Here is a 13,685-nt window from a genome sequence, read left to right on the forward strand (position 1 = left end):
CGGGTTGAGTTCTGGCTGAGATTACACCTCAGAACCAGTTCCAAATGGAGAGCAGAACCATAACCATTCCAGACGACACACTCTGTGTCCTGATGAAAGGACAAACTGCCATATGATATGAGGGCATCTTTAAACTGGATATATCAGCTAGATCAAGACATTTTCACTGAAAGGGCCCAAATTTGAATGATGGGAAGTCTGAAGTTTAACTGCAGCTGATTCCATAAATAACTGAAGGCAAAATCCATTTTCTAATTCATCACTGTGGGTAAGACCTCAACAGCAAACATTGGTGCAAGCTTCAAGGCTCCCACATGCCACATTGTAGCAAGTTCATGTTTGAGCTGTTCTTGTTGACAGACTTTGCAGTTTGTCCGCCATTGAAATTAGGGATTTATTGAACTCTCTGGATAAGTCACATGGAAATAAAATGTCACTACCCCTTTTGGTATAAGTATAAGTAAGCATAAGTATATATATACTCTTTTGATCCTGTGAGGGAAATTTGGTCTCTGCCTTTATCCCAATCCGTGAATTAGGCTCGACCATGTACAGTACCATCAGTCCATGTACAGTATACATTTTCCAAACAAGTTCAGGGGAAAAGAATAAAGTCTGTATAAATGTGTTTACAAATACAAATCTAAAATTCAGACAGAAAATACAATATATATATTTTTTAAATGGTGCTTATATATTATATGAAAGAAAAATACTATTTCTACCTCTACATTTGGCACAAAGGCCACCTACAGTACTGTAACATCATATTGGACCCAGATCTGTTAAAGTGTGAAGGAAGAGTTGATTCTGAAGGGTTAATTCCACCTCACTCTGTATTCTACTGTTGACTTCAAAAGTGGCCTACCATTTAAATCAGATTCCTTGGCAGGGAAATTAAATTTAATGAATGTTTGGCCGTGAAAAACAGATGGTCTTCTTATAGAAAAATGCAAAGATGCTGGTGAGAATGTTTTCTTTGTCACTGGCTATCCATGCTGAATTATGCCTGATTGTGTTCTCCAAATTTAAACTAGACTCTCTCTCTCGCCTTGGCATGAAAATGACATTTCGGAACTTCTGAAATGCTCACGGTGCTACATAACGGTTGACTTATGTACACTGACATACTTAGTTGAAGTAGTTATAAAGGGTCTCGAGCACAATGTCTCTTTAGCACAATCTCTATATGCATACAAAGGGTTAAAGATTTCAGATATATGAATGAATTATTTAATCAATCTATAGATGTGTTTATCTGACCTTTGGATCTTTGGGTAATGTTCCATTCCATTTGGAAAGTCCTTGGAAACACCATCAGCATCTTAAAGGAGGCATTTTCTCTCTTTAGCTTCTTGTCTCTTCCTCTACTTAGCCTTGCTGAGTTTAATGGAAATAAGTGCATCTGAAAAAAGTGCAAGTTTTCTCATTTATTTAGTTCTGTAAATGCATTCTTAATCATATAAAAATTAAGGAAATAAGAATAATTAAAAAGTGGAAAATTTTAGCACTTTCGGGAATGGGTACTTCCACATGTCATTCTGCTTCAAAGAAAAAAGATAAATGATGAGACCATTAAAAGTGAACTAATTAAGGAAGGCTTCTTTTAAGAAGTCATTAACTGCAACCTCATTTACATAATGATGCATATTAATTAAGTTTTAATGAATCTGAATTTCCACCAAGCCGCTTTTCTTTGGCTGTGGAACAAATTGAACAAATTATTTAAAAGTGTTCTTGAATCTACTTTTCACACCAAAGGGGAGAGAATGCAATCATTTGTAGAAAATCATATATTTTTAGCCAAACCCATCTGTTAATTTTTTCCTTAAATGTAATCATTTACCCTTTGTTTTTTAAACCTTGCGAGGAATTGTTCCGTCTCTATGTCGGGGATCAAAAATAAATATGATAATTTTGGAATAATACCATTACTTTTAAATACTAAATAAAGATATTTCTGTTTCATAGTTTGCTGCGTTTAAAAACGAGTATAGATGGAAACATTTACATATGTTGTTGGCCATGACATAGTGCTTTGCACAGCGTGTGTCGCCATTCATTTCAATAGCATCAACTCAACCAAAGGAGCATCTAAACCCCATCTAAATACATCTAAAATTACCTGATTTTTTGGTTCAGAATTATATCCCTCTAACTGTTGAAGTATTACAATTAGCATTTATTTTCAATTGCACGGAACAGTTGTGAAAAATGACCTGCAATGCAGCAGTGCTTCCTACACATAGTGACAAACTGCATCTGCTCCATAACGCTCTCTGTCACTACGTGCTTTTTGTTGGGAGATAGGCAAATGGCATCATAAATGCATTATCACTGAAACTGTTTCCAGCTGCTGCTGTCTGAGGTGTGCTTGTGATGTGCATTCAGCCATACACACTTACCAACACCAATATTGTCCTCTTTCATTGTACACACACACGCACACACACACGCGCACACACACACACACACACACACACAGCCCAAGGGAATGACGCTGCACAGAGTGGAGTATTTTAGTCCTTTGTGTAATACAACCAGCGGAGAGAGGAGGTAGGTGGGTGGGTGGGGGGGTTTTGAGAGAAATGCCACAAGAGGCTGCTCCACAGCATATAGCACACAGCGCGCTTAAGTCAGGCACTGCATCCGTATGGTGACTGCAGATCCCCCTAAGTACCGGGGTTCACCCGCCAGCGGCGGCGGTTCTGCCAGTGTCCGCCTCCAATGCACAAAGGCCTGTTTATTGATGTGTTTTGTCGCTTTAAAGAATCACCTTTTGTGCGCCGGGGTTGGAAGCTGGGGGTTCTTTTGACAGCGAGCGTCTTCCTCCTGGGAGGTCAGGAGCCAGGGATTCAGACGAGACAAGCTGGCGATGCAGTGTAACTGAAAATGGAAAGCAGATGTTAGTTAATTAGGGGAAATGTGACTGACAAGACTCGAGCAGAGAGGTGCTGGAGCTAGCCGGCACCGAGCAGCTGTTGTTGCCGACTTCATTGTCAGTCTCGTACACAAGTCACAACATCCCCACGGAGGGACGGGCGACGCAAATGCTGACAATTATCAAAATAGAATTAAGCATGATTGAATCACAGTGATTTCTTTTTTTTTTTTTTGGTAAAAATACCATCCACCCTTTTTCTCCATGTTTTGTTTGTCCTTCCTCTTGAACACATTTTTTTTGTCCCTATTTGTGGTGTTCTTGACTCTTTTTTTTTTTTTCAAATCAAAGCTCCTCATTGTTTGGAGTAGTGTGCAATGAACAGCAAATTCATTAGCAACGAATGTTTCTGCATTTAAAGAAAGCATTCTACACAAGCACAGACTGCGCCAGCACAGCATTGTTGTTTTCCACTGCATATTATAATATTACACGAGGCAACTATAATACCATTACTAGAAACTTGACATATTCATCACCACATTTACCACATCTAGTGCGATCATTGTGTAAAGATCATAGTCAAATCAATATACCAAATCATTAAGATGATTTGGTATATTGGGTATTACTTTACTGTATGTTTAGTCTGGAATACATAGTTGACTGCTTAAAGACACAATCACATCTACACATTTGGTAAGGAGAGAACAACACAGTCACACCCCTCCACACAATCTATCCAACTTGTTCTTTTTCAGGATTCTAACCCAAATAGAAAACAAGTGCACCATTTATCCTTGTTTTTAATTGTTTCATAACTGAGGGGGAAATGGTTTAAATGTGTCAAGAATTTTGGAAAAAAATAGACTACTATGCAATTCAGCTAAATGCATTTCACATTTTGTGTGTGGATGTTTGATGCATGTGATATCTAGGGATAGGCATCGAGATCCGGGATTATATTATTACCGGTTTGTGATTGGTCAGTATGAGAATATTGTTAAATCTTTGGGCAAACGGTACTGCTATCGGTATTTATATAATGTTTATTTGTTTATCTAACATTGCTGTCACGTTTCAGAGTGTGTAGGCCTATGACTGGGACTACACATGGTTTGTAGAGGGAGGCATGTACGGTCTGTTTAGTGTGACGAAAGCGTTTACATACCGGATCCTGATTGGCAAGATCTGATTTCAAATTAATTTATAGAAGAAGAAAACTTTCCTCTGGCGGCAACAGATAGCTTAGCTTAGCTTGTTGCTAATAAACAACCCACTCCGATGGTAGTCCACATTACAAGTGATCAAATGCTACATCGAATAATCTCATACATTACGGTACTTCAAGCAACCCATTCATGATCAATGTCACAGGACAATAAAGTAGCCTAAAGACGAGAGTCATGACTTTAGCCAACCGAATGAGCCAGGACAACCAAATGTTAAGGTTTGCTACAGGCTTAAAGCCTAACTTACAGCAAAACATAGGCCACGGATAAAACGTTGCTTTATGTGATCCACTTAAACTTGTATCACGCTGTAAGGTCCATCTTTAGTAAGACACAGGCTACAGATATTAATCCTTACTTAAAGGGATAATCCGGAGTGAAATGCACTTTAGATAAATTTTTCGGACTATTGGGAGTACATACGTTGAGTTGACACCAAAATCATGTCATTCGGATGTATTTTGAGAAAGTTCGAGCTCACCGTTTTTAGCCAAAACTCGTTAGCCTGGAAGTGACGCGGGCATGTCCTTTCGCCGCTACAAAACGCTATTTTTATACCTTTTCTACTGTTCCAAACAACACTACACTTACGTGGTAGTGAGTAGAGGATCCCTGAAGCCAAACCAAAGTATCCCCACGTCTTTATGTGGTCGGATAGAGAGTCCAGAATGAATTTAATCGAGTCCGTACCTTTCTGGAAATGTTAATAAAGTGTTGTTAAAACGTTGTCAGCTGCAGCTGCGACATTTCCAGAAAGGTACTGACTCAATTAAATTTATTCTGGACTCTCTATCCGACCACATAAAGACGTGGGGATACTTCGGTTTGGCTTTAGGGACCCTCTACTCACTACCACGTAAGTGTAGTGTTGTTTGGAACAATAGAAGAGGTATAAAAATAGCGTTTTGTAGCGGCGAAAGACATGCCCGCTTCACTTCCAGGCTAACGAGTTTTGGCTAAAAACGGTGAGCTCAAACTTTCTCAAAATACATCCGAATTACATGATTTTGGTGTCAACTCAACGTATGTACTCCCAATAGTCCGAAAAAATGATCTAAAGTGCATTTCACTCCGGATTATCCCTTTAAGATGGACATTACAGCGAGAAAGACTCAGGGCCCAAGACATCACCCTCTCCCTCATGGTCATGGTGTTCCGATGGTGAAACATGCTAGCAGAACAGGGTCATCCCTCGCTATCTTCAGAACCTCTTGAAAGTCCAGCATTTCTGAGAGTACCTCCTCTCCAACACTACTAACAATCTAACACACTTGAACTTACCATGACCTTCTCTATTCTGTGTAGTGTAGAGGTTAAGGAGCTGGGAGCTAGCGTGTAGTAGCCTGAAAGTTGTCGGTCCAATTCCCGGCTTTCACCATTGTGCCCTTGAGCCCTTGTAATATAGTAATGTTTTCTGTCTATCCCTCTTATCTACATCCACTGACTTGACCTAACAGAGTCTTTTAATTCCTTATGCAAGCAAGGTAGCAGGCCTCTTATTATTACACTATTGTCTCCTATTCTCACTGGACCATGACTGCTCTCTGTTCCTTCAGCATCAGCTAAATGAATGAATGTAGGCTACTGCAAAAGATGCAACATGTTTCTCCATCTCTTTTGAGTAGTTTTTGATGCACACCAGACAAATAATAGAGACAGACAGACAGACAGACAGACAGACATAAGGAGAGAGAGAGGAGAGGGAGAGAGAGAGAAAAAAATGTTTTCTGTATATTTGGTTTCATATCTCTTTGTAAAGTTTGCTGTATGACCTTCAATCATCATTGATTAAAATGCTGAATGAGCTAGTTTGTTTCTTTCTTTGTGTGTTTGCAAATATTTGGTTTTCTCTTCATCAGATGAGACACCCATATCTCATCTAATTAATTTCAAGGAAAGGTTCACATTTATTGTCTGACTGAAAGCTTTAGGTAAAATTAAAACAGAAGTCCTAAAAAATAGATCTCATGTATAATGTATTTCTTGCAATATGGTGATGGTTGGCACCAAATCTCTAATCTGACTGATCTCAACACTAAAACAAGTCCTTTCCTTAGCATAGTCTCATCCAATGCTTTAGTGTTTCCTTAGAGGCCTCTTGTGCTTACAATGTTTACTGTTCAATTAGTAACTTTGCTTTATAAAACTACAAACTTATCATTGGTAATTGTACACTAGAGAGGGATAAGTCTTGGAAGCAATTAACCAAACATGTGGGTGTAATGATTGGTCTCAATATGACCCAGGACTAACTGGGAGGAATTGTTTGTTCTTGAGATTAATTATGATGTGGCAAAACTTCTAATGGCTCATGAAAACTTTTTGAAATGATGTCATTGTAATTTTCTTCAGTGCCCCAGACTGTATTTAAGATGGTGTGTACTTCCTACAGTGTGGAGTGCTCAATACTGGTGACAGGTAACGAATGAACATTCATCTCAATCAGATTAAAAGAGGATCTAACGTGTATTAGTGCTTTCGATTATGAGTAACTCTAACATAATACTTTTTTCATGTGCTGATATCGATCAATTAGCAAAGATATATATTTTTAGGTTTAATGTTTAACCCTCATGTTGTGTATTCAAACCCTCATGTTGTGTGCAATTAGTTTCATAATCAGTTAGGCTTAGACAGATAGAGTTGCTATATCATTTTGAATGTACGTTTGATAGCATATCTATGGAAAGTGTGTTCACTGCTAATATTAGTTGTGAAACTTTAGCGATGTACGTTTTACAACTCTATTAGTTATTATGATGTTCAACTTGTATGTGGATTCTTTTTGTTGGCAGGTTGTTATACTTGGCTTGATGCATATCAGAAGTATTACTTCTGCGAAAAAGGTTCAACCAGGTCAGCTATATTTCTGAACTAGATTTGGAACATATTTCAAATATCCACCATTTAAGTTATGATAATTCTCTGCTTTCCTCGACTGTCAAGTGCTTACCCTCATAATTTGCGAAACCATATATTTTCACTCATAAAAAATTTATGGTTTTGGACATACATTTTAGAGGCCAGGTCATTCTTATCCAGGGACGAAACAAATATACAATGTTTTAAATAAATGCATGTAATTGAATATTTAAATGTACTTCATTTAAACTTCCATTCTTTCTTTATATAATTTATTCATTATAATCTTATTCATTCCACATTGGAGGAAGGATGGCATGAATCATTGTGAGATTAAGATGAAAAGAGAGCATTGTTAATTTCAAAATGGTCAGTTTTGATGGGAACACTTGAGTGTTAAATGAAAGCAGAAACAAACTGTATTCCCTAACTTCCTTATCCTTTTTGACAGCTCCCTGCCTTTTTGTCCTAACCAGGTATCAGCGATCTTCTGGCAATATGAATGTCTCTGGTCCTGTCACAGTCTTCATCATAGAAGGACTGCAAGAGAAAAAAAGTCTCATGTTTGGTGTTTTTCTAACCGTGTATGTTGTGGTTCTATGTGGCAATGGCATGATTATATATCTGGTGAGGACAGACTCTAAACTGCAAACTCCTATGTATTTCTTTCTTCATAACCTCTCTTTCTCAGACATAGTGTATACATCCGTAACTATACCAAACATGCTCTCCGGCTTACTAAAAGAGGAGCACACCATCTCCAGAACCGGTTGCTTATTGCAGATGTACTTTTTCCTCTCTATGGCTGTGACCGGTCGCTCTATCTTAACAGTAATGGCTTTCGACCGTTACATAGCCGTGTGTAACCCCCTGCGCTACGGCTCCATCATGACCAAGCCACTGTGCGTCCTCCTGGTAGTGGCCGCATGGTGCTTTGGGAGTGCAGTCGTCCTGCCGCCCCTTTCCATGGCCGTCACGTTGCCCTTCTGCGGGCCTAACAGGGTCAAGCATGTCTTCTGCGACCATTCCTCCGTGGTGAGGCTGGCATGCGCCGACACGAGCGTGAACAGTGTCGTGTCTCTAACTCTCGCGCTGTTCGTCCTCATTGGCACGCTCTGTCTCATCTTGGCCTCGTACGCGTGCATAGGTAAGACGGTGCGCGGCATGGGGCAGACGGAGAGGATCAAGGCGTTCGCCACCTGCGCCTCTCATCTAACGGTAGTCTGCATCTCGTACGTGTCGGCCACGTGCGTGTATGTCTCGTACCGCGTGGCCACGTTCTCCCCTGACGCGCGCATGATAGTGGCGGTTCTGTACTCGGTTCTGACCCCTCTGCTCAATCCCATCATTTACAGTCTGAGGAACAAGGAGCTGTGGGAGGCCCTGACGAGAGCCCTCAGTAAGTGTCCTGCCGTGTCGCGCTCTCGCAGGAAAACAATCCCCACTTTATACTGACAGTGTCAACATGGTCATTTCTAAAGGTGACACAACAGCCTTACTAAGTTTCTTTAATCAGAGGCGTTAAGGGTAAACTACTTATTTTATCCAAATCTATTATTTGGCTCTTCAGAATGCTGCTGTAGAAAGATCTATTGCCCTTTAAATTGGCCTTACCATTATTCAAAGCTCCTATTTGACCACAGCAAAACAAAAAAAAAACAATGACTGCTGTCTATATATGGTATAGGGTAAGTTTTGTGCTTCTGATTCACATATTCCATATCATTCCACAACTTATTTGTTCACTTATCCCAATGGACATTAAAGTCAGCAAATAACACGTTGCTATGCAAACCTGAGACTCTCAAGTTCTAGTTGTGTGGCAAACTATTTGTATCCCAGTGGAAACCACAACACTGTAACACATTTCACAAATTAAGAAGAACATCTTCTTTTCTCGTTTTGCCATGTGTATGTATAACAATCAGGGTAATGTATTGTTCGCCAGTCATTATCGTTAAACAATTCCCGTCAGGATGAACCGGACCCTGACACAAAGTGGAAGGTTTCTCACTTCATCCGAGGGAGGGATTTTTTCTTCTTTTTTACATTAATTCAACTGTCATAATTCTACTACAATACATTATGTATATTAATATATGCATAAAGTACCCTAAAAAAATAGGATATGTAAAATCTCACTGAACATTAAGCCACTGTTTTTGCAGCAGTCTGTCCTAATCTGTCTAATGTCTAGTGTGTTTATCAGTCACTTTATTTGTAGGAGGTAGTGTTTTCTAATAAATGTATAATAGTACAGTATAATAGCAATTCTCTGAGTACTTGTAGTTTTGTTGTCATTGTACTGTCACTACTATACTGCAGTTTCATGGTAATAGAGTTTGCATGTTGGTCGAGGTATAATATGTGCAAGTTTTTAGTTAAAAGAAAAGAAAAGAAAAAAAGGGCACTCAAACAGTAAGATTTAAAAGCCTTCTTCACACTGCATGTTTTGAAGTTCTGCAAAGTCTCTAATAGGGCATGCTTGACAGACACAGGTGTGCACATTTATGAATCCGTCCAAAAAAAATCCATTGTCATGGCCAATTATACAGAGAACAATTAGGAGTACGATTAGATAATAAAAGAAAAAAAGATTATTACACTAATGACATTAAATAATAGTAATTACAAAATGTACAGAGAACTAGCTTATATTAAGACACTCACAATCCTATGCTCACACACCAAAGACAAGAGACAAATGCATTAATAGACCTACAGTATACTGACTAAAGACATGTGTCGTACTAAATAGTGAATAGTGGGACACCTTGAATCTAAAGCAACGGGGGAAAGTCCACATCCCTAAAGTTCTGATTGTCTTTGTCTCTCTCTAAGTGTAGGCCATCTTTTATTAGGCCTATAAGGTACAGTAAGAGCAGACAGCAGAGTAAGGAACATGGTGTGTCAAAATCTAAGCCTGTGCTATTTAAGCCTACACATTTCTTCACTTTCTAACTTGACTTCTTCCTCATCTTCAAACGTCTTCTTCAGTGACACTCCAAAACAGGGCAGCACACACAGTGGATCCTCACATATAGCACAGATACAGCCTACAGCTTTGGACCGCATACTTCACAACTTCGCATACTCAGCATACTTCACAACAGTCTCTTTGGTATTTTCACTGGCTCTGCCATGATGAACATCTAAAATATAAAGAAGCCGTCTCATAGCTAGCTGGTATGTCTAACTGGTTCTTGAAGGGGATGTGGTCATGTCCAGAGATTTTAAGCATTTCGTGTTTTATTTCTTCCTCATTCTTGTTCGTTCTAGTTTGTTCTTGCTTCTCATGGATTCAGACACTGCTGAGATGCTAGTGCAGATCGAAGCTGGTTTGGTTCTTAACTAAATACAAGCTTCTGTGTGTCACATCCAAGGGGGCAGGCATATTCCCGGAAGTAGAAACACGAAATGAGCTGGTGATCAACGCTCTGCTAACTCCCTTGGACGGCCATAGATTTCAGATTTTTTTGCGATCCCATAACTTTATGTAACATCTTTTAGGTCTATGGTCACATCACATACAGTAGCCTACATCATCGTCTTGCTGTCCCGCACAAAATTGCGTGCAAGGCAGCATGGGTAGCCAAAGGGAGAAAGGAAAGGTAATTTTACCATCACAATGATTTCTAAACTGTTATTAAGTTAAACATGTTGCATAGTTCTCCCTAAACCAACAATGGTTTCAGCAAAGATCCCACTCTGGTCTGCATAAAGGGGGATTCCCTCCCAACCCCAATAACAATACATATTTCAGAGGGTGCTCTACAGTCGCCAAAAATACCTAAACCTGCAGTGTAGTAGCCTACAAACAAAATAGCATGGCATGCCAGTTACCTGAACATGGAAGAGAAGCTGTGTTGCTCCTCCCGCAGACTTGCTGGCCGTCAGGTGATTTCATCTATCCACCAGAAGCATCATCTATCCAGTCCAAGGGCGCAGCGAACAATGTTTACTGCTAATATCACAATTACTGTAACTGAGAACATGTTTAAACGTCGGATGGCAACCATGGCTTCGCCACTAGACTGACTAGCCTAGAACTGCTAACATGATTTTCAAGTCAATAAACGATTCACAATATTACTGATAAGTAGATAGCCTACTGTATCTGTCCGATAACTTTGTTCTGATAAACTAATGTCTTGTGAGCTAATACCGTGTAAGCATGCTTTAGAGCTCAGACTATCTGCCAGCTTTCTTCTATCACCTCTTCTCCCTCTGCAACAGCTCTGGTTCAAAGGTCAATTTAAACTTTGCAGCCAATAACATATCAGGCTATCCTCATGTCATGTTAATACCCCTATGTCATAGTGTACTATGGTTAATACATGCCTAATCTGCACTATAAATATACATTTTTAATCGTTTCTAAAAAGTAAGAATGCATGTTACTGTGTGCAATATATGATGATTCTTGCCTAATGATTCTTGCCTATTGCCTAAAGGAGAGGCCTTTATGAACATCCTTTATGTTAGAATCGGTCCAAACACCACAAAGGAGTGAAGTTTGGAAAAAAATAAATATGGGTGGGGACGATTTTGTCTTCTCAAAATATTGATGGTGACTAGTAACCACCAGCATCTAAACCTACACCCAATACGGTGGTGCTTCCACTATCAGGGTTATACAGGACTTAATCATTTTTATTCTAAAGTTAGTCAATTTCATACTAAAGAGAGTTAAAAGTCTGAATAGCACAGGTTTTCAGGTGGGCCTATAGCCTATGGTGCAAAATGTCTCTGGCACATAACATGGCCCTCCAGTGCTCGGTCCCTGGCATTCAATTTGTTGTTCAATTAGTAACTTTGTTTTGTAAAGTCACAGAATTATCATTGGTAATTGCCCACCAGAGAGGTATACAGTACACGTTGGAGGATATAAAGAGGATGCATGTTTTTAATGACTACGTTTTAACATGATCTAGTCCTAATTGGGGTAGCAACTGTAGACTCTTGAAATTAATTGCAGTTAAGACACGACTTCTAATTGCTACTGTTTGTGGGAGAAATGATGTAAGCATACATCTCCAATGTGACCCACACAGTATTTAAGACAGTATGATTGTATTTGTTCATTTATGTGGAGGACACCAAGTTTTTAACTAGATGTGAATGGATATGGTATAATAGATTTCCTGGTCCTATGTAGTTAAACTGTTCGTAAATTGTGTATAACCTTTTTTTGTAATGACTATGTTTTTTTTCTATTAATATCAATATGTGCTAACATCTGAATGATTTAATCTGCATTCTGTATTACTGAAAGTATATTATTCCCCTTCAGTATTATCATTGAAACAATGATATTGATTACATTGAAATGTAATGCAATGTAATCAATATAATGTAATGTTTTCTGTATAAATGTATTCATAAGACTTTTTACTGGAGAGATGCAAACTCTCCATTAGGCTTTATGTCCACTTAACTTGAAACTTAACTTGAAACTGTTCAAATAATGGTCATGTTAACAGCTTCTTGTCCAATGTTTTTTCCAGGTATATTATTACCTGGGAATATGAACATCTCTGCTCCCGTCACATTTTTCATCATAGAAGGACTGCAGGAGAAGAAAATGCTCATGTTTGGTGTTTTTCTAACTATTTATGTCGTGGTCTTGTGTGGCAACGGTATGATTATATATCTGGTGAGGACAGACCCTAAGCTAAAATCTCCGATGTACTTCTTCCTTCATAACCTGTCTTTCTCAGATATGCTGTATGTCACAGTAAGCATACCCAACTTACTCTCAGGTTTACTAAAAAAAGAACACGTTATTTCCAAACCTGGATGTATGGTACAGATGTACTTTTTCCTATCCATGGGTTCAACTTGCCGAGCTATCTTGACCGTCATGGCGTTTGACCGCTATGTAGCTATATGTAACCCACTCCGTTACACTACTATTATGACTAAACAGGTGTGTATACTCCTGGTCTTTGCCGCATGGTGTTTTGGTTATGGTATGGTCTTGCCGGCACTCTGCCTGGCCCTTCAGCGACAATTTTGTGGGCCCAACAGGGTGAAGCACGTCCTCTGTGACCACTCGTCCGTGGTGAGGCTAGCTTGTGACGACACGACTGTCAACAACTACCTATCTCTGTCCCTCGCTATGGTCGTGCTCCTTGGCACGTTCTCTCTCATCCTGGCCTCGTACGTGTGCATAGGTAAGGCAGTCCGTGGCATGGGGAGGGCGGAGAGGATGAAGGCGTTCGCCACCTGCGCCTCTCACCTGATCGTGGTCTGTATCTCGTACGTGTCGGCCACGTGTGTGTACGTGTCCTACCGCGTGGCCACGTTCTCCCCCGACGCACGTATGATTGTGGCGGTGGTGTATTCGGTTCTCACACCGTCTCTCAACCCAATCATTTACAGCTTGAGGAACAAGGAGCTTTGGGAGGCTCTAACCAGAGCCCTCAGTAGATGTGTTGCCTCACCCTCAGCTCACAGAAAAACAATCCCTATATCCTAAAGCTATAAAAAAAGACGGTTAATCAGTTTCCTTCAATCAATAGTCTTAAATGTTAACATTACTGTTTCTTGTTTAAGCGCTACTTGTTGTTGTTAAAAGTACATAAGTACTTATGTTAGAGCACAGGTGTAATGCAGTGTATACAACTAAATATATTCATATGGATTCTGAATGGATTCGAGGAACCTTGAGCTTCAGACAGTCATTTGATCTTGTATGTTGACAGTCC

At 39.6% G+C, this 13,685-nt stretch overlaps 2 protein-coding genes across 2 annotated transcripts; both read left to right on the forward strand.

Moving 5' to 3' along the window:
* The first annotated feature begins 7,473 nt into the window (after positions 1-7,473).
* On the forward strand, positions 7,474-8,430 carry LOC134067097 (olfactory receptor 6N1-like). Its single transcript, XM_062522175.1, has one exon. The coding sequence runs from the start codon at positions 7,474-7,476 to the stop codon at positions 8,428-8,430; it is 957 nt and encodes a 318-aa protein (XP_062378159.1).
* Positions 8,431-12,502: 4,072 nt separating this feature from the next.
* Positions 12,503-13,456, forward strand: LOC134067099 (olfactory receptor 10J4-like). The gene has a single exon (XM_062522176.1). It carries the CDS (start codon positions 12,503-12,505, stop codon positions 13,454-13,456), a length of 954 nt encoding a protein of 317 aa, XP_062378160.1.
* Positions 13,457-13,685: the final 229 nt, after the last annotated feature.

Source organism: Sardina pilchardus, chromosome 20 (genome assembly GCF_963854185.1).
Source record: "Sardina pilchardus chromosome 20, fSarPil1.1, whole genome shotgun sequence".
NCBI classification, from domain to species: Eukaryota; Metazoa; Chordata; class Actinopteri; order Clupeiformes; family Clupeidae; genus Sardina; species Sardina pilchardus.

What these genes read in the sequence shown, in the direction of transcription:
- LOC134067099 (XM_062522176.1), top strand. Translation starts at nt 12,503, where the DNA reads ATGAACATCTCTGCTCCCGTCACATTTTTCATCATAGAAGGACTGCAG.
- LOC134067097 (XM_062522175.1), top strand. Translation starts at nt 7,474, where the DNA reads ATGAATGTCTCTGGTCCTGTCACAGTCTTCATCATAGAAGGACTGCAA.